The sequence below is a fragment of the Elephantulus edwardii genome, unplaced genomic scaffold (assembly GCF_000299155.1).
Source record: "Elephantulus edwardii isolate Elephantulus edwardi_28Jun2011 unplaced genomic scaffold, EleEdw1.0 scaffold00004, whole genome shotgun sequence".
In the NCBI taxonomy this organism is placed as follows: domain Eukaryota; kingdom Metazoa; phylum Chordata; class Mammalia; order Macroscelidea; family Macroscelididae; genus Elephantulus; species Elephantulus edwardii.
In genome coordinates, this window is record NW_006399754.1 from 5,560,252 (window position 1) to 5,583,787 (window position 23,536).

A 23,536-nucleotide genomic window follows, 5' to 3' on the forward strand; every position below is an offset into this window, starting at 1 on the left:
CAGCTGTGTGCTGGAGGGTCAGCTGTGTGCTGGAGGGTCAGCTGTGTGCTGGCGGGTCAGCTCTGCGTTGGTTTTGGCTTGACAGTACTCAGCAACAAGAGCCCGGAGGTATAATGCATAGCATTTGCGTGACCTCAAGTCAAAAGGTCAGTGGTTTGAATTAACCAGCTGTTGGGTGGGAGAAAGATGGGCAGACTTTTCTCAAGATTTATAGCCTCAGAGACACAGTGGAGGGTCCCTCTGAGTCAGAGTAGACTCATTTGTAGTAGCTTGGGTGTGTTGTGTGGTGTTTTTTTGTTTTTGTTTTTGTTTTTTAAAAAAACAAACCCTTAATTTAGAGCAATTTTTGTATCATTTAAATCCCTTTGCTGCTTGCCTCCAAGTGCCTAAAGACTTGGATGCGTTTAAAATAAGCATGACATGGTGAACACCTGACAGTTGTTATGCTTGCTTTATGGGTTTCACATTACCTTGTTGAATGTTGTGAACTCAGTTTTTATTTTTAATTTCTTTTGGTGTGTACCAGCAAAACGAATCTGACTAGTACAGGAGGAGATTGCCCCTCCTTCTCCAGCAGAGCATCTGGTGGATTTAAACCGCGTGAGCTCAGTTTTTATAACTAGTTACTTATTTTGAACATAAATGTGAAAGGTGACTAGAAAAGACAGACACTTTTGAATGAAAAGAGAACAGTGTAAAGTTCCCAGGATCTGAACTCTGCGTCATTTTACATCATATTTAGTTTAGTTCAAACTCCTCTTCTGTCCAAAATGCTGTTTTCATCAGTGTCACGTGTGTTGTCCTCTTAGCCACTGATGAATTGACCCTCAACTCAAGGTGGCCCCATGTGCTGTTAGAGGGGAGAACGGCTCCATGGGCTTTTCTTAGCTGCAGTCTTTAGAGCAGCAGATTGTCGGGTCTTTGTTCTGTGGAGGTGCTGGGTGGGTTTGAATTGCCAGCTTTGGGTTAACAGCTTGGAGCAAACTGCTTGTGCCACCCAGGCTCCAGAATGTCAGCAGCCGGGCTGCACACTCACTCTTCTTTAAAACCACGCCTGACCATTTCGTTTCAGTTCTTGGAGAGGCTGACTATCTGCTCTTGGGAGAGCCAGGCCATGTAGCACTAAGCAACCACACGGTGTCTGTGGAGTTTCAGCATTTTGGTGGCGCTAACGGGACCCTGAGGAATGTATCCATCCTGCTGTTGGAGGCCAGAACCAACCAGACTGTTACCACCAAGTACCTTCTGACCAATCAGTCCCAGGGAACACTGGACTTTGAGTGCTTTTATTTCAGAGAAGCTGGTGACTACTGGTTCATGATGTCTCTAGAAAGAGCGGACAATAACACTGTACTCCCTTCATGGAAGAAGAGTGCCTTCCTGAAGGTGGAGTGGCCAGTCTTTCACATCGACTTAAACAGAAGCACCAATGCAGCGGAAGGCACCTTTCAGGTGGGCCTTTCTACCGGTCAGCCACTGTGTGCGTTCCCTGCCGACAAGCCTGGCATCTTGGTGGAGGTCACCTTCACCAACAGTCTTCCTGAGACAAGAACAAGTCAGGGACAACCCCTGGAAATAAGATCCAGCAAAAGGACAGAGCTCTGTCAAGATCAGTGGCTGGAGTTTGGCTGTGCACCTGTGGGGCCAAAAGCCTATGTCACTGTGGTGCTGAAGCCGCTTGGCTGGGACTCGGTCATTTCCTCTGCTGGACCCATTGACCTGGCTCAGAAATTTGGATACAAACTGGTGATGGTGCCAGAACTGACTTGCGAGTCTGTGGTGGAGGTGATGGTGATGCCTCCACCTTGTGTCTTTGTCCAGGGAGTGATGGCTGTCTTCAAGGCGGCCCCCCGACGCCCCGGGGAGAGGCCAGTCCAGCTGGCTGAGAACAGCCTGAGTCTGGGAGAGAGGAGGACAGTATTTAACTGCACTCTGTTTGACATGGGGAAGAATAAATACTGCTTTGACTTTGGTAGCTCAAGTAGAAGCCATTTTTCTGCAAAGGAGGAGGAGTGCATGCTAATTCAGAGAAATATAGGTAAGTACTGAGTTTTTGTTTAAGTCATCAAATTAATACGTAATCAAAACTATTACTTAGAACTTGGAAACAACAACATCCCACCCCTGAAACTCATTGCTATCGAGTCAGATGGGACTCATAGCTGACCTTCCACTGGGTTTTCTGAGCTATAAATTGCATGAGAGGAGATTTCCCACCTTCAAGATGCTGGTGGATTTGAACCACCAGAGAAGCATGGCCTTGGGTTTAGAAGCACAACTCCCTATAGACTGTGCTACTGGAGTTGGACTTCCTTTTCTGTCAACTCTATCATTTTTGTGGCTCCCCATTCATAATGTCCCAGCTGGCATTATCATCCTCTGCAAAATTAGAAAGCCAAGCTCACTTCTGTAATCTCTCTAGATCTGTTTCCCCATAAGGAAAGTGAAGATAATAAAAATAATTATATCAGAGAGGACTGAATAAAATAAAACATGTGAAAATCTTAGCATGGTGCCTGCTATACAGGAAACCATCAATAGAATTATGTTATTACATTATTTTCAAACATTGTCTTTCATCACTGGAGATATGATTAGAATCCAAAGTGAAATCCTAAACTGAAATTTAGGTTGTTTGGGCCTCATAACTTCTGCATTCTTTTAGCTGACTGTATCTCTTTCACTCAGTCATTATGAAGCCTCTTTTTTCTTTTTTTTCTGGATAAACATACTTTTTTTTTCTTTCTTCTTTTTTTAAATTAAATTTTATTAGTTTTAATGAACATTTACAGAGATTTTGGGTTTTCATTCATTCATTGTTGCACTGTTTTCCCCACCCTCATCCCCAGTTCATTCTGCTTCCCCCCCATGTCTGTTTTAATTGTCCAATTGCCACAGTGCTTGTCAAAGCCAGTTCTGATTAATCTCCTTTGTCAGTGTGTCGCTTGCCATTCCCTATCAGTCCTCCCTGAGAGAGACTTCACCCTGATTCATAAGGAAAAGGGGATGGCGTATTCTCTTAGCTACTTCCTGCTGAAAAGGGACACTGTGGGTTTCAGGGTGAGTGTCTTCTCTCACTACTCTAAAGGGCCCCCTTGGCAGTAGGAAACACATAGATTATTATGGAGATTGATTTTGGAATTTAGATGCACTGTTATCAATTGTGCTTAGCCGTACATGTTCATATCCTTGAAGATGTATCATGGAAGTATTGCAGCCTAGAAGATACAAATTTAACTAACAAGTTAAAAGTGCATGAGTCAAAAATTGAAAAGCAATAATATTCTGAGTAGAGGTTCTAATAGTGGCACTAATCAAGTTACAGAGGTAAGGTGGTTCCATTGCCTTCCTTACTCTAACTTAATTCTTTTTTTTTAATTTACATTTGTTATTAATTTCAGTGAAAATTTACAGAGGCTTTGGATTTCCATTCATTCATTGTTGTAGATTTGTCCCCTCCCAAGGCTCCCCCCCACCAGACATTACCCTCTTGGAAAAGTAAAAGATTCTTTCATTATTTTATAAACCCTCCCCCAGGTCCACTCCACCATGTAGCCATCGCTCTAGACTCCTGTCATGACAGAAATACCTAATCACATATCTCTTTTAAACAGTTTTCTCCCTTCTCTGTTTCAGAGCAGCATACATTATTGAACCCATCTTACTCAGTCTCTCCCCAACCCCAAGGACAGTCCCATTCTACAACAGTGGCACCATGCAATATTTGTCCCTTTGTGACTGGGACATTTCACTCAGCATAATGTTCTCCAGAGTCAACCATTTTGAGTAATATTGCATGAGTTCAATATCCCTATGCAAATACCTATGCACATCCAAAAACTTCTCCAACAGGGTACACTGACTGGGAAAAAGTATTCAGTAATAACATATCAGATAAGGGACTTATATCCAGAATTTATGAAATACTTGAGCACCACAACAAGATAAAGGTAAAGAATCCAATAGAAAAATGGGCACAGGATATGAACAGGCACTTCATCGAAGACGACATTCAGATGGCTAACAAGCACATGAAGAAATGCTCAAAATCCCTAGCCCTAAGAGAGATGCAAATTAAAACAACTTTGAGATATCATCTCACCCCAGTCAAAATGGCAAAATTTAACAGAACAGCAAGCAATAAATGCTGGCGAGGTTGTGGAGAAACTGGAACCCTTATTCACTGTTGGTGGGAGTGTAAAATGGTGCAACCCCTGTGGAAAGCAGTATGGCACTTTCTCAAAAAGTTGCAAATAGAGATACCATTTGACCCAGCAATTCCACTACTGGGAATATACCCAGAAGAGACCATAACTGACACCCAAGCAGATATATGCATGCCCATGTTTATTGCAGTTGTTCACAATAGCAAGGAGTTGGAAACAACCTAAGTGCCCATCAACAAACGAATGGCTAGAGAAGCTGTGGTATATTCGCACAATGGAATACTATGCTGCATTAAAAAACAAGGAACTCATGCAATATTACTCAAAACATACTTCTTTTTATAAAAAAAATTAACACTAGTTTATTTACAGAATTTGAATACATTGTTTTAGAGAACAGATTCTTTCATTTTCCCTCACCTCTCCCATCAAATTGTACAACCCCATGATTAACCCCGACTCGCCCTGCATCCCTCTGCTTCCTCCCTCTCCTACTTCTCTTGGATCCTTTTACTCATTCTACAGAAGAAGCCTCTTGAATGTGATTTTGAAGAAGGGGGTCCTGAAAATGCCTTCAAGTTCTGTATGCTCTGTGTAGTGCCCTGCCTAATAAAAAAAAGAGAAAGGTTAGTTGAAAGGTTAGAGGTTCAAGTCTCCTGTGATGTGCCTCAGAGGAACTGTCAGTCTTCTAAAAAGTTAGCTGTTGAAAAGCCCATGGCACACAGTTCCAGTCTGACACCTGGGGCTTTGCCATGACTTGGGGCAGATGCAAAGGTAGTTGGTGATTTTGATCATACAGAGGAGGTTTATTTACTGTTTGATCCATCCTGAAGCGTCCCCCATTTTTTCTGGATTTAGCATTGTGTACAAGTGAGTGGCTTAACTTGGCAGAGATTGTTTCCCTTATGTGCTCTTCTCGTCTTCCCCTGTCCTTCCTTTAGCCCCAGCGAGCCTCTTTCATAGGTGTCACATCAGAACTGAATTTGGGTTTTCAGAGGTGATGAATCACGTAGAAGATTATCCATCTTTCTCCAGTGGACCCACTGCTGGATTCGAACCTTGGGAGAGGCATGGCCTTTGGGTCACCAGTGCATCTCTTTACAGTCTATGACATGCTTTCTTTATCTGCAACCTCATGTGATCTCTATGGAAAGTTCCCTCCTTCTTAGAAGTCACTTGCCTTTAACTTGTTGAGAGCACTGGCCACGTTGTTGACTTCATTTCTTTACTCAGTGTAGATTCTGTGGCCCATCTCTCAAGTCAGCTACAACTGTATTAAACACTTCTGCCTGGTCGGGCCGCTGATGGGCCTGACGCCAGCTCTGCTTGAATTCCACTCCCACTGAGGTTCTGCGGCTGTGGCCTAAGGACACACGCAAGCAGACCTGCCCCATTATGGATGCATCACACCACCCCGCTCAGCTGAGCCTCCACACTTCCTGATGTGGCAGTTGGCCAGTCTGAGTTTCCGTTCTCCCCTAAATTCTTTGAGACCTCTTTCCCCCTCAGCCCTCAGCCCTTGTGTCCTGTTTAACTCTCTAATTGACCTTTCCTCCTACCCCAGCAGCTGGAAGCCATCAAGTGGCACCTCCTTCATCCTCCCACCAGAATATCTGCACCTCTGCAGTCACTGGATCATGTTCTTCTCCTTTCCTGTTATCATAGAAGAGGCATTGTTCCTGTAACATCAGGCTGGCCTCCTGGTTCCATTCATTGTAGGAACCTTCCATTAGTCAAGATTGTTCTCTTTAACAGTCCCTTCTGGACTGGGCAGTTCCCAGGAGCACTGAAGGGTAATGAATTCTTCTATCTAAAATGAAAAGAAACACCCTTCCTCAGCTCCGCATTCTCTTCTGATAGCACCCCCCTCTCTTTCCTTCCACATTTTCTTGGAAAAGTTCTGTACATTCCAGGCTTCATTTCCTTGTCTTAACCATTCGCTCTCAGCTCATTCCAAATTGGCTTCCACTCCACACCCTTGGGCCTGAAAATATTCTTGCTAAATTTAGCAGGCTGCAAGGAACTCCTGGTAGTAAGGAGTTGCACTGCCAACCCAAAGGCACTCAGTTCAAATCCACCAGCTGCTCTGCAAGAGAAAGATGGGAAGTCTCCTCCTATGACATTTACAGCCTCTGAAAACCTGCTGGAGGGTCAATTATGAGTCACCTCTGACTCCACAGCCCCTAACAACACAGCAGTCGGGAATTGGCTTCCTGGCCTGAACTCCAGGACCGCTCTTCAGTGGTCGTCTCCATCAACACTTCCTCTTTTAGACACAGTCATGTCTTGGTTCTGTGCACCATGTTCAGCTTGATCTCCTGCCTCTCTGGCTCTTCCTTTTTGGTCTCTTTGACCTGCCAGTCCCATCTCCTTATCTCAGTCCTTAAGTGTTGGTCTTTTTTTGTCCTTCTGCGCCGAGTCCTCTGCCTACCTTCACACACTCAGGGATGATCCCATCCACACCCCTGGCTTCAGTTACTGTCTTGATGCTGATGACTCCAGGTTAGTGTCTCTCCCCAGTTCTCTGCATCCAGGTGCTGCTTTCATCTCCAGTATGATTCCCAGGCTTCGGATACAACCTACCCGGGGTTAGAGACCTCATTTTACCCTCTCCGCCTGCTCCTCAAGCCCTGTATGACTCCACTGTTCAGTTTGCTGTTCAACTTCTTCTCCTTACTAAGTCATTATAGGAAGTCAGTAGCAAATGATTGTTACAGGTTTTACCTCTCTCTTTAGCTCCCCTAACATGACTTCATTTAAGCCACATTTTCCTTTACTTGGATTCTTGCAGCGGATTTCTAATTGAGTCCCTTCTGGCCCCTCCATTCTGTCTTCATTACCCAGTGCTGTGCTAACAGCAAATACCCCGAGTTAATGGCTTTAACAAAGTCACTTTCTCACAATTTAGGACTCTGCCTGTCTAGATTCAGGGGACCAGTTCCATGGGCAGGCTTCCTTTTTCACCTCTGGAGGAAGGTCTCTGCCTCTTGAACTTCTGCTTCTTTGTACCGCAGAGATCTCCATGTCTTGGCATCTGTTTTACACTGTATCTCTCAACACTCGTGATTGATCTCTTTCATATCACACTAATCCTGCCTCGGCATAACAATGACAATCCACTTCCAAATAGGATTATAACCACAGGTTAGGATTTGCAGCACATACCTTGGGCCACACAATTCAACATGTAGCACTGTCTCTGCAGGCGGAAAGTAGGTAAAAATCAAGTCGGGTAGGTCAATCTGCTGCTGCAAATCCTTCTGTCCTCTCACCTGATATGAGGATAAGAATCTACCGCTTTACCTTGACCTTCTTGTTGGGCTGCGCCCTCACAGGCATTCTCTTGGCTTGGACTACACCACCCTCATCCCAGGTCTCCGCAGAGTGACTCTTCCTGGCCCTGGGCTGGTTATTCTCCTCTTGCTTGAAGCTACCACAGCATCTGCTCGTGGTATCAATAACCTCTGTAGCTGCTAGTTTGATGTGACTCCTGTCCTCTCCCGTGGAAGCTCATGGGTGACAAAACCTTACTATGAGCCTTTTGTTGCCTTCATGGACTCATAGCTGACCCTCCAGCAGGTTTTCGGAGGCTGTAAATCCTAAGGGAGGAGATTGCTCAGCCACCGAGCAGCTGGTGGATTTGAACTTCCAGCCTTTCTGTTGGTAGCACAACTCCTTACTCAAAAAACCGATAAAGCCATGATTTTCGACATCAGCAGCTCGTAGCTCCTCTATGTCCTCTGTGTTTGGTGGTTTGCTGGAAGAACCTTTGTGGAAGAACCACCTTTGTGGTTTGGTGGTTCCCAGAGCGTCAGATATGTCAAGGAGTGACTCACAGGACTGTAGGTCTGCAGGCTGGTTTTGCAGAGGCGGGTGAGCGTTGTAGATTATCTGTTGAAGGCAGACATCCCGAGATGAGGAGAGCCAGCGCCGAGGTCCCATGAGCTTATATAAACCTCTAGTAGAATGGGGCTTATAGCCCACTCTAATCTTCTCTCCTTGTAGTAAACGTCAGCACAAAATAAACAGTTAATCATTGGCTAGGAAAGACATTTTGAATGATAAACCTTAGACACCCAGACTCGTGTTGTTCACCTTACAGCCCTTTCTATTTTTAGTTAAAAATTGAGCCAAGAGCTTCTAGTCACAAAGGGTGATTAAGAGCTATAGTCTATGGGTTCTACCAATCTCTTATCAGACCAGTAAGGTTGATCTTTTTTATTATTTTGAGTTTTAATTTATCGCCCCCCATTCTATCCAGGACCTTCTAATGTAATACCTTTCAGAGCATGTGGTAGGGATAGCTGAGCCCCAGCTAATTCTTCTTGTCTCAGTGTCATGTGGGTTGAGGCTGGAAGAGTATGCCCCTTGACCTTGATGTTCCCTGATCCTATAGAGCTGAGACTATAGGCTCTGAGGCTCATTCCTTCGAGATGTTTGGTTATAGCTAAGAAGTCTGTGTAAGTTTGCTCCTGTATGGTCTATAATTGTCAAGTATCTTCTTGAGATATTCTCTACATTCAAGTGGGATATATATTCTAGGTGATACTTTAGCTTTCATGGATGTGTTTTCATTTTCCTCAGCTATAACTTGAACTTCATAGGAGCAGGTGGTTTGTTCCATAGTAGGTCCCTGGTCTTGTTCTGGCTGATAATAACTGAGTTCTTCTATTGTTTCTTTCTATAGATTTCATCTGGTTGATTCCTTTGTGTTCCATCTGGTGAAGTTTATGTGTATTGTCACCATTTTTTTATGTTGAAAAAGTTATTTGCAAATATTAAGTCCTTGGACTTGCAAATTCTGTCGTGTGATCGCTGATCTAATTTCTACCAAGAAAGCCATCTTTTTCCACTACCAATCCTTTGTCTCTGACTTTCGTGTGCCAGGTGTCAGCAGTTACTGGTGTTCCTTGATTGCCTGTTGGATCAGTTTCATACTGAAGAAGTTTCAAAAAAGCCTAATTCTGTGAAAAACAAAATCTGAACTTCTTACTACTGCTGCTTTTATATTCTCAATCATCTGTAGAATTGTGTCATAAATCTGTTTTGTTTCTTTATGTTGGACACTTAAGCAAATTGTCTTGTAGATCTGAATGTTCTGTAAGTTTTTTCTTTCAGGGGATCTTAGAAACAAACCCCCCCTTTCATTTTCCCGGCCAATTTTGCTCAGGCAGAGCTGATGTGCTCAAGAGTGGCCTTCAAGGTATTAAGACCAAAGAGGCTCATTAATATAATGTGGACATTGGAATAGGACAAAACAGAACAAAAAGCCCTTTTAATCATGAAATAAGGCCACTTGGCATATAGGTCATCTTGTTCTTCATTTCTAATAAATGGTTATGAGTTCCCATTTTGTCAATTTTTTTCAAAATAATTAGCATAAATCTTCAGGGATTGGAGAGTTACTTTATGGTAGAATGGAATTTTGGGGTTTCTCCCTAAATTTGCTTAATTAAATTTGTGTGCTGCTTTATATGAGTGATTTCCTAGAGTTTAATTGAATTTCATTTAGAACTAAAAAGCTGTGAAAACTTAGTCACATGTTTGTATTAATTTTTTTTTTCATATTTCTTCCCTTTTTTTGTTGCTGTTGTGTGCTGTCAAACTGGATCTGACTGGCACAGGAGTTAATTGCCCCTCCTCCTCCAGCAGAGCATCTGGTGGATTTGAACCATGCCCCTTTAGGATTGAAGTGCAGCTTTTTGCCACTAGGCCAGCAGAGCTCCCTGTGTTTGTATTAATTTTTCAAATTGTTGATTATCCTTCAGATGGTTTTTGCTTTCCATTCAAAAGGACATTTAACATTTCCAGTTGAGATTTTTGGGCATTTAGGCTTGATTTCATATGATTGTGATTATTCTGGCTCCCGCTGATAGGATTTTCTAGTTAATGACCAAAATCCTTGTATATTTAAATAAATAATATTTCTAGAATAGAATAACCAATTCTTAGCTTCTGTAATTCTACCTCTTGTGGCCTTAAATATGAACACAAGGAAGGGACGTATCCTTTGTTGACCTAATTTTCATTTTAAGTTACGTAGTGGTGGATTCTCATTAGATTTTTTCAGATATAATAGTATTTTAACTCAAAGAGACTTTAAAAGGAGATCCACAAAGCTTCTTAAGCAGTGGTGCTTAGTATCTGGGGATCCTAGGAGACTTGAGGACAAAGCAGACTCTGTTCTGCCACGTGAGGCATTAAGTGTGATTCTGGAGGCACAGAACCAATTTTGTATTCAGTTGGACCTCTGCATGGAACATAATTACTACACCTCATTTGGCATTGATCCAAGGTATTTGTTTGCCTTGCTTCCACTGTTGTGAAAATCCCCAGAGATTTTTAATTGCTGTAAAGAACTCATTCTGTGACTCATCTCAACAATTGCACCATTTGGCTCACCTGAGGATGTACCTGCCATACAAAGGCCTCTTTTTTCTTTTCTTTTCTTTTTTTTCTTACTTTTATAAAACTTTACTTTAAAAAGATAATGTTAGATAAAGCAGTTAGATTTTTCTAGCATTTTTTAATTGATTGGTTTACAAAATTCATGTATGTTGTGCTTCACACTTTTCTGAATTCACATTGTGTTTCATACAATGATTCTCATGTATCATGTTTTATAAAATTAATCACCATTGGACCTTGCCCATCATTACCCTGTCTTTTCCCTGGATCCTTCACATTTCCTTCCCCCTCCTTTACCCACCAAACTGTGCAACCCTGTGGTTTTGTCCATACACATCCTCAGCCCTCCCCTCCTTGAGTTCACATACATGTTTTACTAGTTATCCTTCTATTGAATGATTTTTATGCAGTATTTGTCCTTATAAGACTGTGTTAGTTCACTCAGCATAGTGCTCTCCAGCCTCTCCTAAATTACATAGTATTAAATCATTGTTCCCGAGTGCTGCATAGTATTCCATTGAGTGAATGTACCATAGTTTTATCAATCCATTTGGTTGTGGTTGGACATTTGGGCTGTTGCCATGTTCTTATGATGGTGAGTAATGCTGCTGTGAACATTGGTGTACAAATCTCTGTTTCATACACAGCCCTCTTATGCTTGCATAGGCTTTGTAGTCTTTTGACTGCACTATGATTTTTTTTCTGTAGAAGATTGTTATTAGGTGCTGTGGAGTACCGCTCATAGCAGCCCTGTGTACAGCAGAATAAGACTTTGCTGCATCCTGTGTCATCCTCATAATCTTCACTGTGCTCAAGCCTGCAATTACAGTCACTGTGCCAGTCCATCTTTTTAAAAATCTTCCTCTCCTTTGCTGATGTTCTGCTTTTCTAAACACACTGTCTTTCCCCTAGGAATTGGTTCAGCCTGACAACATATCCAAAGTATGTGAGACAGATCTTACCTTCCTTGTCCCCAAGGTGTGTGCTGGCTACACTTCCTCCAAGACAGATCTGTGTTCTTTTGGCAGTCTGTGATAAATTCTGTAGTCTTCACCAATGAAAGAATTTTACTTTTAAAAGAGAGGAATGAACTGGGGGTGGGGGGGGGACGTGGGCAGGGAGAAAAAATGCCACAATGAATGAATGAAAATACAAAGTCTCTGTAAACAGTCATAAAAAGGAATAAAAAAATGCCATGATAAAATAAAAAAAAAAGAAATGAAGACAGAAAAAAAAAAGAGAAAAAAAATGGAGGGAATATATAAGTCACTGTACAAAATAAAAAAATGGTTGACACTGAAATATTTCAAGAAGTACCATTTGATCAGGAGCCAATTGTAATGAAGGAAGAAGATGGTTGAAGCCACACTGAAGGCACTGGCAAAAAATAAGTCCCCAGAAATCGATGAGATGCCAATTAACGTGTTTCAACCAGGAGATGTAGCCTTGAGCGTGCTCACCCTTCAGTGCCAGAGAATTTGGAGGACAGTGTCTTTCTGGCTAACTGGAAGAAGTCCCTGTTCCCATCCTAAGAAAGGTGAGCCAGCAGAATGTAGAAATTGTAGAACAGTATCATTAATGATACTGCAAAATACTGCCAAAGAGAATCCAAAAATGGCTAGAACAGTACATGGACAGAGAACTGCCAGAAGTTGAAACTGGGTTTAGAAGAGCCCATTGCACCGGGGATATCATTGCTGATGTTAGATGGATCATGACTGAAAGCAGAGAATACCAGAAGAATATCTATTTGTGTTTTATTGACTATGCAAAGACATCTGACTGTGTGATTCGTAAGAAATTATGGCTAACATTGGGAATCCCAGGGCACTTGTGTTTATGCGAACCTGTACTAGACCAAGAAACTGTGTGCAAACAGAGTCAGGAACACTGCATATTTAAAATCAAGAAGGCAGTGCATCAGGGGTGTATTCTTTCTCCATACCTACTCAGTCTGTATGCTGAGCAAATGATTTGAGAAGCTAGACTCTGTGAAGAAGAATGTAGCATCAGAGGAAGACTCATCACAATCTACATGCTGCATGATACAGCCTTGCTTGCTGGAAGTGAGGAGGATCTGAACTGCTTGCTGCAGAAGATCAAAGACTACAGCCTTCAATATGGATTACATCTCAACCTTAAAAATGCAAAAATTTCACACCCATTTTTATCACGGCTTTGTTCACAATAGTAAGGGGTTGGAAACAACCTAAATGCTCATCAACAAACAAATGGATAAAGAAGCTGTGGTATATTCACACAGTGGAATACTACACTGCATTGAAAAACAAGGAACTCATGAAGTATTATTCAAAAAGAGTGACCCTGGAGGACATTATGCTGAGTGAAATATCTCAGTCACAAAAAGACAAATACTGTGTAGTGCCACTGTTGTAGAATGGGACTGACATCAGGGTTGGGGTAAGACTGAGAAAAACTGGATAGATCATGTATACTGCATTGAAACAGATGAGGGAGAGAACAGTTTAAAAGCAACATATGATAGGGTGTTATGGTTATCCCAAGAGTCCAGAATGAAGACTGTATAGTGGAGTGTACTCGGGGCAGAAAGATTGTATACCAATGAAGGAATTTTTCTCTTACTTTTCAAAGAGAAGAGCGAACTGAGGGGAAGGGTGGACAGGGAGAAAAGTGCAACAGTGAATGAATGGAAATCCAAAATCTCTGTAAATGTTCTTTAAAATGGATTTAAAAAGAAAGCAGAAATTCTCACTTCTGGACTGATAGGCAACATCATGAAAGATGGAGAAAAAACTGAAATTTTCAACAATTTCACGTTACTTTGATCCACAACCAGCACCCTTGGTAATAGAGATTAGTAAATCAGAGATGTATTGCCTTGGGCAAATCTGCTGTCAGGGGCTGCTCCAAATTATTCAGAAACTGTAATACCAAGTTTGAAAACTTTACATTACTTTGATCCACAACCCTTGGTTATAATGATCAGTAAATCAGAGATGTATTGCAATGGGCAAATCTGCTGTCAGGGACTGCTCCGGATTATTCAGGAGTAGTAATACCAGTTTGAAGATTAAAGTGTTCCTGATTCATGCCATGGTCTTTTCAGTCCCTGGCTATGAAACTGAGAATTTGACAATGAATAAGGATGACAGAAGCAGCATTGATGTCTTTGAGCTGTGGTGTTGGAGAAGAGTACTGAATATCCTGTGGACTAAACAGACAGGTCTTGGAGAAAGAACAGCCAGAGTTCTCCTTGGAGACAACAATGACGAAGCTTTGCATTTGTCACCTTTATCGTGTTGTTAGCAGAGACTGTTCCTTGGAGAAGGAGCTCATGCTTGGAGAGTTGGCAGAAGACAAGAAGATTCCCAGCCAAGTGGATTGACACAGTGACTGCAGCATTGGGCTCGAGTGTGTTAGAAAGTACGAGAAGGCACAGGATAGTGCAGGGTTCACACCTGTTATTCACGGGTTATGAACTCATGAATATATTACTCATATGTGTTTTAATTGACTTGATGACATCTAACAGCAGCAACAACAACATTCAGTTATTTTGTCTGGCAGTGATGCTGTATCTACTTGGAAGAGTTGTTTGCATTAATCAGTCCATATTAGATCCTGTAGGGCTGATTTTTATGTATTTTGAAGCTCTCTTGTCAGATGGATCCCTATTTAAGATCTCCTTGTTGAATTGACCCCCTTATCTATATTTCTCTTTTATCATTCATAATAATATTTGTTCTATATTTTGTCTAATATTAATGTAGCCACTGGATCTTTTAATTAGTACAAGATATATATTATTTTCTCCTCCTTTAAACTTTTAACCTATGTCTTTATATTTAAGTGAATTTCTTTTAAACCACATATAGTTAGATCTTGAGATTTTATCTAATCTGACAATCACTTAGTGTATTTAGACTTTTTAATATGTAATATAGAAGGAGAATTGATGCCTTTGAGCTGTGGTGCTGCCAGGAGTATTGAGGGTTCCATGGACTGCTAGGAAAACAAACAGATTCATCCTGGAAAGGGTCAAACCGGGTGGCTCCTTGGGGGCAAGGATTCCGAGGCTCCGTCTAACATACTTTGGACATGTTGTAAGGAGGGACTGGTCCTTGGAGAGGGACATCATGCTTGGTAGGGTGGAGGGACAGTGCAGGAAGGGAAGAACCTCTATGAGGTGCACTGATTCAGTGACTGGGGTAATTGGGATGAGTGTATTGGAGACAGTGTGATTGGCACAGGACAGAGCAGAGTTTAGGGCTTTTGTACATAAGGTCACTCTGAGTCACAAGCGACTCAATGGCACACAACAACAACAACAATATGATCATTAGCTGGTTGGATTGAAATATACCATCTTATTTCTTTTGCATAGTCTGGGTCCTTCCCCCCTCCATATTTCTTACATATTAATGGAATCTTAACTATAACTCTCAAGTTGATGATTTACATGTAGAAATTTTTTTTGAAAGAAATGTAGTCACGTGCTCCTTTTTGAAGCAGGGGACAATGTGACTTCATTTCACATACTTGGATGTGTTAAAGAACGTTATGCTTGGAAAAGCAGAGGGTCAGTAAAAAAGAAAGAGGAAGACCCTTAACAAGATCGTTTGACACAATGACTATGACATTGGGCTTCAACATAGTGGGGATGTGAGAATGGAGCAGAGTGTCATTCTGCTCTCCATTGGGGTCACTATGAGCTGGGCCCAGCTGAGCAGCACTTAACAACTACAGGGGTTTTTTTAGTGACTATCCTAGAGTTTACAATACACAGCTTTAGTTACTCTCAGTTTAGCTTAAAATAACATTCTTTTAATGAAAAATAAAGTTATGTTTACTTTTCTAGATGCCATTTCTCACATTTTTGGTTTTCTATAGAAATGCAATTTTTTTAAATCTAGTACCATATTTTTTCTACCTGCTCAGAAATAATTGCAAACGAATTGCCATTAAGTTGGCATCAACTCATAGCTGGCCTGTCAGTGAGTTTTCAGAGGCTGTCCACCACATGGGAGGAGAGAGGATGTTTTTCTTCTGAGGAACCGCTTGTGGATTCAAAGCACCAGAGAAGGGGCCACCTTTGGTGAAAATGCCTGGAAATGAGTCCCTGCATTTTCACTAGAATCAGCCTATTTGTAATAAGTAAATGTTTTTTTTTCCTTCTTAATTTTTGAAAGCTATTTTCTCACTTAGTACAGAATTCTGGATTGACAGTTTTTTCTTTCACTTTATTTCTATCACTCAGTTACCTTTTTTAAAAATTTTGACATAAATGAACCCATTTTTTAACAGGCTAGAGCTGCTTCCAGCTAGAGCTTCTCCTGGTTTAAATTCAGTATTTAGGCAAATGGTCCATCCCAGGCCTCAGCGATGGGACCTTCTTGATGATACTGACCCCGCCCAGTGGGAGAAGATCCCCCGTGGCCTGGGATGTTTTCTATTCCTCACAGGGGACTAAGGGCTTTCTCATATCCGTTCCCCAGTAGCAGTGTGGCTTCCCCTGTGCCCAGACAAGGAGAGAAGGTTTGCTGCTCGTCCCACAGAGCTTCTGTTCTTCTGGTTGGCTTGGTTTTTTTCTTTTGTTTTTGTATGAGAGGGAAAAGATTTGGGTGAGACTCTATATCTGCTTCTACATTTGGTGGCCTAGTGGCAAGATGCTGCTCTGCAATCCTGAGGGCACACAGTTCAAATCCACCAGCTAGCTGTTCCCCTGGTGAAGGACGGTCAGTCCTCTCGTGTGTGATTAACCGCCTCTGAAAACCCGCTGGAGCATCAGCTATGGGTCAGTTCTGACTCCATGATACACAACAACAATAACAATGTGGTTTACAATTTTGTTGGACCATTCACACCTTTTTATTACACAAATTGTTGTTGTTGTTATGTTCTGTTGAGTTGCTTGCAACTCATAGCAACCCTATGTACAACAGCCCTAAACCCTGCTCTACCCCTTGCCAATCTTACTGTCTCTGACACGCCTATACCCATTATCCCAGTCACTGAGTCAGTCCACCTCATAGAGGGTCTTCCTCTCCTGCGCCATCTCTCCACCCTCCCAGACATGACATCCCTCTCCAAGGACTGGTCCCGCCGTCATACTAGACTTTTTAGCAATTAATTTAAAAATATTAGCTAAATTTTTATCAGCTTTTTTGGCAGCTGGCATCAGCCCCAAGTGACAAGTACCTTGTGTCCTGTCTTCTTGGATGAGCCTGCCTTTCCTTTATTTCAGGCTGATCGGTGTGTCCTTAGCTCTCCAATGGGCTTCAGAAATTTTATGATTTTATAAAACACTAACATTTTTCACAGCAGTCTTTCGAACTCTTACAATATTTACCTTCTGACATTTTGATGGCCTGAAATTTGGGTTAAGTACTGATTCTCAGATGCTCTAGCGTTAAACATGGGACGTCTGTCCTTGCAGAGACCTGGGGACTGTGGCAGCCGTGGAGCCGGTGCAGCACCAGCTGTGGCGATGGTGTCAGGAAGCGTCTGCGCGTGTGCCTCACTTCCTTCCCCTCCAGACCCGGCTGCCCTGGGCTGTCCTCAGAAACCTCCCCGTGTTCCCTGGAGGAGTGTGACGGTAGGTATTTTCCCTTCCTCCTGGGTTCTTCGCTCAGACACTTCGTCAAAGGCAACAGCGAGCCCAGGCCAGCCTGGGAGTCCCCAATCTGACTTCAGGAGTGGACTCACGCTGACCCGCTGTCATTTGCAGCACTAACTCTAGGTACGTTCACATGTATAAGAGTGAAGGCGACCTGTCACTAGGTGGTGACAAGGGAATTACACAATCCAGACATGGGAATGAGATTTATCTATTTCTTTAAAATTCAAGATTCAGAAATACTGTTGTTGTTATGTGCCGTCAAGTCGCATGCAACTCACAGCAGCCCTGTGTACAGTAGCTCTGAACTCTGCTCTATCCTAAGCCAGTCTTATTTTCTGACACACCTACCCACATTACCCCAGTCACTGAGTCAAAATAGAATTATCTCCACCCAATTTTATTTTTTTTTCTTTCTTCCTTCTCACTAAAACTGGGGAGAGGTTTCCCTTAAATTTTCTCCATCGTCCCAGGGAAATTTATGAGGGTATTTATCAAAATGAGACTAGATTCTGTATCTTTTTAAATTTTGTGTGTGTGTGTGTGTGTGTGTGTGTGTGTGTGTGTGTGTGTACCATCAAATCAGATCTGATAGGTACAGGAGATTGCCCCTCCTTCTCCAGCAGAGCATCTGGTGGATTGAACCAAGTCCCTCTGGGATTGCAGTGCACCTTCTTGTAGATTCTGTATTTTAAGCTCTGGACAACCCTAGGCTTATACTTCTGCTGCCCTTCTCCTCCAGCTACTACACGCACCTGAGAGGAGTGGATGATTCCATTTCTTCTTCTCATCACCTAGGGAGCTGTCCTTCCCACACCCCTCTCCCCCTTTCCTAGACTCATCATGAAAGCAAAAATCCTTACCATTGGGCCAAGAGACCTCATTATGGGTATGATACGTGGAGAAGAGCGTCAGTGATTTTATTTTGCTTGGATCTACTATCAACACCCTTGGCATCATGACAGGAAATTAAAAGATGTATTGCACTAGGAACGTCTGTTATCGGGGACCTACCTCTCCAAAGTGCTGAAGAGCAAGGATGTTGGCTTAAAGACCAATGTGTACCTGATCCAAACCATGATCTTTTTTATTACTTGCTATGCATCTGCAAGTTGGACATTGATTAAGATTGAAAGAAGAAGAATTGATGCCTTTGAGTTGTGGTGTTGGAGAAGAGTACCGAATATCTCATGGACTGCCAAAAGAACAGTTATATCTTTGGAAAGGTGAAGTCAGAGTGCTCCTTGGAGGCAAAGACAGTGACACCTCACCTCACATACTGTGGGCATGTCGTTAGGAGGGGCTCTTGGAAAACAACGTGAAGCTGGAAGGGTGGAGAGGAAGGAGGAGCGGAGGATTGACACACTGTAATGATGGGCTCAGGTGGGTCACAGATGATGTGAATACACAGGATGGGGCATCGGACAGAGCCATTGTTTGTAGGGTCACTGTGAGTGAGTCATTGTCAGCTCGACTGGGCTTCTCAACAGCAGACATCTTCCAGGGATCCTGGTGGTCTAGTCCATAGGTCATTGTGCTGCTGAACCAAAGACCACATAGATCTCTGGTGATTAGAACCCAACATTGACTCCAAGAAAGGAAGACATCAAACTCCTCCCATGCAGTTTATAGCCTCAGAATCCCCATGAGCATCAACTGTGATTTGAAACCAACTCAACGGCAATGAGTCAAAGCATCTTCAAGACACATGAGTAGATTTTCGGTGAGAGCTTCACGTTGCTGGTCCGTGCATGGGCTCACGTGGATCACTCGGGTTCGTTTCTGTTTGTGGAGCTAATTGCATTCACACCCCATGAGCTTAACAACACACAGAACCTCTGCACCTCGTCCGCATGGTCCCACCTCCTGACGCATAGCTCAGCTCCCCATTTAGATGGCTCCTCTCGGCTCTGGTCCTGCATCTTAAAGCTCCTTTGTCACATCCTGCCTTCTACTCTCCAATTTCTGAATTGTTGAAAAGGGCGCTGGTTAACTCGTCTCTGATGTCTGGAGAACGCGGGTGTTGTTCTGCATTTGGATCTCAGAGTGCCTTTTAGCCAGAGCCGCGGCACGTGACGCTCCCTGCTTGGCCTTAGACGATCCTTCTTTTTTTTTTTCTTCTTTTTTTTTTTTGTTGCCTCATCTTTCCATCAGTGTCCTTGGCCTTGTGCCCTCCATACCTGCTTTCTGTGAGAACCTGCTCCCTTTCTTATTGCGTCAGACCTCGGGCTGCCTCCCAGCCTGTTGCTCATATCTTTTTCCATACACACATTGGTTTCTACCTGAACCCATTCTTTCACGCCGTTTTCTAGTACTTTCTTTATAAATCTCCTTTTCACTTTGTACAACCCCGTCCTCATGTGTCCCTTCTGTCAGATCTTCCTCTCTCAATCATAGAACCTAAGTGAATTTAAGTTAATTGCCATCAGCATAATATTCTTAAAAGTGACAATTAAGAAATGGTTGTTCTTAAGAACTCTTAGCAAAGTGGACTTGGGGGTGACGGAAGAAATTGTGTAAGAGTGGAAGAATTTTTTTTTAAAAGAGAAAAGTGAACGAGGGGGAGTAGGGAGGAAAATGTGCAACAATGAACGAATGAAAGTCCAAGTTTTCTATAAACCTTTAAAATCTCAGAAAGAAGAGGGGAAAGAAATGTCTATTCTGTCAGCACTTCAAATGTTATCTCATTTAAATTTCATAATAACTCTGCAAGATGCTTATTACCATGCTGGCCTCTGGTCTTGTAAATTTACTGCATGATAGGCATTTTCCTATGTGTGTTACTCATAGGATACTGAGACAGGGAGAGGTTAAGGGCTCTGCTTACGATAATAAAACTAGTAAGCCGAAAGCTGTACTTGTATTCACCTGGTGTAGGGCTCTAGGTGCTGTGCTTCTAATTAAGAGGTCAGTGGTTGGAATCCATCTGGCACCTCAGGAGAAAGGTGGACAGTCACCTGCAAAGGTCCTATAGCCATGGAAAACTGTTATTTAGAATGGATTGACAGCAGTAACTTTGTTGTTTGGCTGAGCTATAATTCCATACTAAACTTTCTATGTTGCCTTTAAATACAAGCTAATTTAGAAGGCTCAGCAGCTTGGAATTGACAATAATTTTGGGGAAGCTTAGTTTTATGTTTTGGCATCTTGATTTTTTTTTTTAGACACAATATAAAGTAGCAAGCAGAGTAAGTGTTACAGACACATTCTACTTTTAGTCTAAGTGTATATCTTGAATAAAGGTGGAAATTTCTTGCCGATGTTCTCTTCCTCCTCCATTTCTTGAAGATGCAGTGTCTGTTTGCAGGCTGCTCAGCACTAGGCAATCACTCCTATGAGGTGAAGGAGAGATGAGACGAGGCAGAGATGGGGAGGCCAGCCATGCAGGGCTTTCCTGCAGCCGTCCGTGGTTCTTACGGGAACTGGTCGACAGCTGAGGGAAGAGGTTCAGGTGCGTCACAGCAGTGCTGCTGCTGGGGTCATAAGCGGTCACTGCAGAGCAGAGCAGTGACAAGGCAGGAGACAAGCCCCTTGTCATTTAACTGGGGTTTTTTTTTTGGTTGAAAGTTTAGAGTTTGGTTTGACTTTCAAATGATGTTATTTTGCCAAGATCTGAGTGTAGTTTTGTGTTTATTTGGTCTGTCTTGTCCAACAAGGAAATAGAAGGAGCCAGTTGCTGTTGTGCCTGTATTCCACCTGATAGAATACTGATTGCTTTTCTGTTACCTGTTTAAGAATTTGAGCTGTGGTGTTAAAGAAGAGCACTGACTATCCCATGGACGGCTAAGAGAACAAACAGATAATGTCTTGCAGAAAGTGTTCTTTGGGGGGCAACAATGATGAGGCTTTTGCCTCACATACTTTGGGGCTGTTGCTAGGAGGTGCTATTCTTTGGAGAAGGACATGATTCTGGGAAGGGTGGAGGGTCAGTGAAGGAGAGGAAAACCCTCAGTCAGATGTATTGACACGGTGACTGCTGCAGTGGGCTCTTGATGGCATAGGGTAAAAGATAACTTCTACCACTGATTCCATAAAGAAAGGTAAATATGGATGTGCCTGGTGGCAGCAGAAAAGGCTTGGGGCATTCTTGGCTGATGCCTAGGAAACTCCTGAAGAAGATAATTGGGTGGGGGCTTGAGGAGAGTAGTGAAATTGTGAAGTCGATGTTATAAAGGATGGAGGAGGGCTGTACAGGGACGGTGGGAAGGTCTGTGGGCGGCCTGCGCTGTCCCTCCACCCTTCGGAGCATGATGTCCCTCCTGGCCACTACTTTTAAGATGTACAAATTTAGGCACAACCCATCTCGATTATTGTCTATTTAAAGATTTGTACTTTTAGAATGTAAATCACACAAAAAGGGAAGCAGGTAATTATAGCCCACATGAAATGATATTAAGTGAAAACCTTGATTGTATCTTGAACTTTAATGGAGCGAAGCTTCAACATAATAAACTTGAAATACATTTCAGGAGGCCAGAGCAGCAGGAGCTGGTGAACACTTCGTGGCTAATTCAGTTCCATCACTTCCCATTGTCTGTCTTTGCCCTTTTGTTGGTGATGTTTGCCTTATGCTGCCAACAGAGATACTTAAGACCAGAAATCCTCGTTTGCTGGGCTTTTCCACTGCCACATAATGACCGCTTGGGGATTATAACCCCTCAGGGGAGACAGGAAATACATTTCTTTTTTTTCTTTTCTCTTTTTTCTGGGGGCAGTGTTTCAGGGGTCCAGCCCATCTCCTCTCCAGCCCGAGGGTCCGGCGAAGCCCAGCAACGTCGTGACGGTCACGGGCATTTCCCTGTGCCTGTTCATCATCGTGGCCACCGTGCTCATCACGCTGTGGAGGAAGTTTGGCCGAGCCCCCAAGTGTGGCACCCCTGCTCGGCACAACTCCATCCACTCGCCCAGCTTCCGGAAGAACTCGGACGAGGAGAACATCTGTGAACTGAGTGAGCAGCGGGGCAGCTTCTCAGATGGGGGAGATGGGCCCTCGGGGAGCCCGGGGGAGGTGGGCATCCCTTTGACCTACAGGCAGAGCGTGCCGGCCACTCCTGAGGACGACGCCTCCGGCAGCGACAGCTTCCAGTCCAGCGCCCAGAAGATAATCCCTCCTCTGTTTAGCTACCGCCTTGCTCAGCAGCAGCTGAAGGAGATGAAGAAGAAAGGCCTGACAGAAACCACCAAAGTGTACCACGTGTCTCAGAGCCCCCTGACGGACACTGCTGTCGACGCGGCCTCCAGCCCCGCCTTGGACTTGGAAGGCCCAGAGGAAGTGGTGGGGAACAAGTTCCGCATCAAATCCCCATTTGCAGACCAGCCTCCGGTCAGCAATGGAGAGCGGCCCCCCTCTAGGCTGGACCTCACCTCTGCGCAGGCCAGTTGTGCAGTGAGTCCCAGCCAGACCCTCATCCGCAAGTCACAGGCGAGGCTCGCGGGCAGCAGAGGCGGCCAGGCCGAGAGGAGCCATGCCAGGAACTCCCACTTCAGAAGGACTGCTAGTTTTCACGAGACCAGGCAGGCCAGGCCGTTCCGTGAGAGGAGCATGTCCACGCTGACTCCTCGGCAGGCCCCCAACTACGGCTCCCGGACTCGAACCTGGGACCAGGCGGACGACAAGGCGAGACCTCCGAGCCGAGGCACCCACCTGGTCCCTGAGAAGGTGGAGCATTTCCAAGGAGCAGGAGGGAGCAGTGGTCTGTTAAGCCCTCTCCCCAAGGCCCACACGGTGGGACAGCCCACGAGGACACCAGACCTGGGGGGTCACCAGGCAGGGCTTGTGGTGGGATTTGAGAGGACAGAGTCCCACAGAGCTCGGAGGGGACCGTCCCCCAGTCGCAGGAGCATCTCAAGGAAACAGCCTTCTCCTGTTCACCCCAAAGATAGCTACCAGAGGGCCAGCCCACTGAGTCCTTCCCAGGGTCGAAAGGACAAGTGTCAGAGCTTCCCCACGCATCCAGAGTTCGCCTTCTATGACAACACATCCTTTGGCCTCTCGGAGGCGGAGCAGAGGATGCTCGACCTCCCTGGGTATTTTGGGTCCAATGAAGAGGATGAGACCACGAGCACGCTCAGTGTGGAGAAGCTGGTGGTCTGAGCCAGAGTCAGCTGCAGGCACCGCACCTGGGGCTTGGGATGGAGGCCCCATGGCTGACATTGTTCTGGGGACTATTTAAGTTATCACCGTCTGTACAATAGAGCTGAATGTGGGAAGGAAGTCACTCACAAAGGAGGGTGTGTGTGGAAGGAAGGCGGACGTTCTTTATCCTGACCCTTTCCCTTTGTTAGCCAGTTTCTACTGGTTCATTACTAATAACAATGATAATAAAGTTTCAACAAGTGAAATAACTTGGTCTCCTGTGGACAT

The 23,536-nt window shown here is 43.8% G+C and overlaps 1 protein-coding gene across 2 annotated transcripts in view; it reads left to right on the forward strand.

The window, feature by feature from the left end:
• Positions 1-23,266, forward strand: part of THSD1 (thrombospondin, type I, domain containing 1) — a 29,139-nt gene extending 5,873 nt beyond the window's left edge. The window contains exons 2-4 of one of the 2 annotated variants that reach the window (XM_006879524.1): positions 1,073-2,038; positions 16,993-17,151; positions 21,888-23,266. In XM_006879524.1, coding sequence (XP_006879586.1) covers positions 1,073-2,038; positions 16,993-17,151; positions 21,888-23,266 — 2,504 coding nt within the window. The remainder of the gene's footprint in view (positions 1-1,072; positions 2,039-16,992; positions 17,152-21,887) is intronic. The other variant, XM_006879525.1, reaches the window with a different exon arrangement.
• The last annotated feature ends 270 nt before the right edge of the window (positions 23,267-23,536 follow it).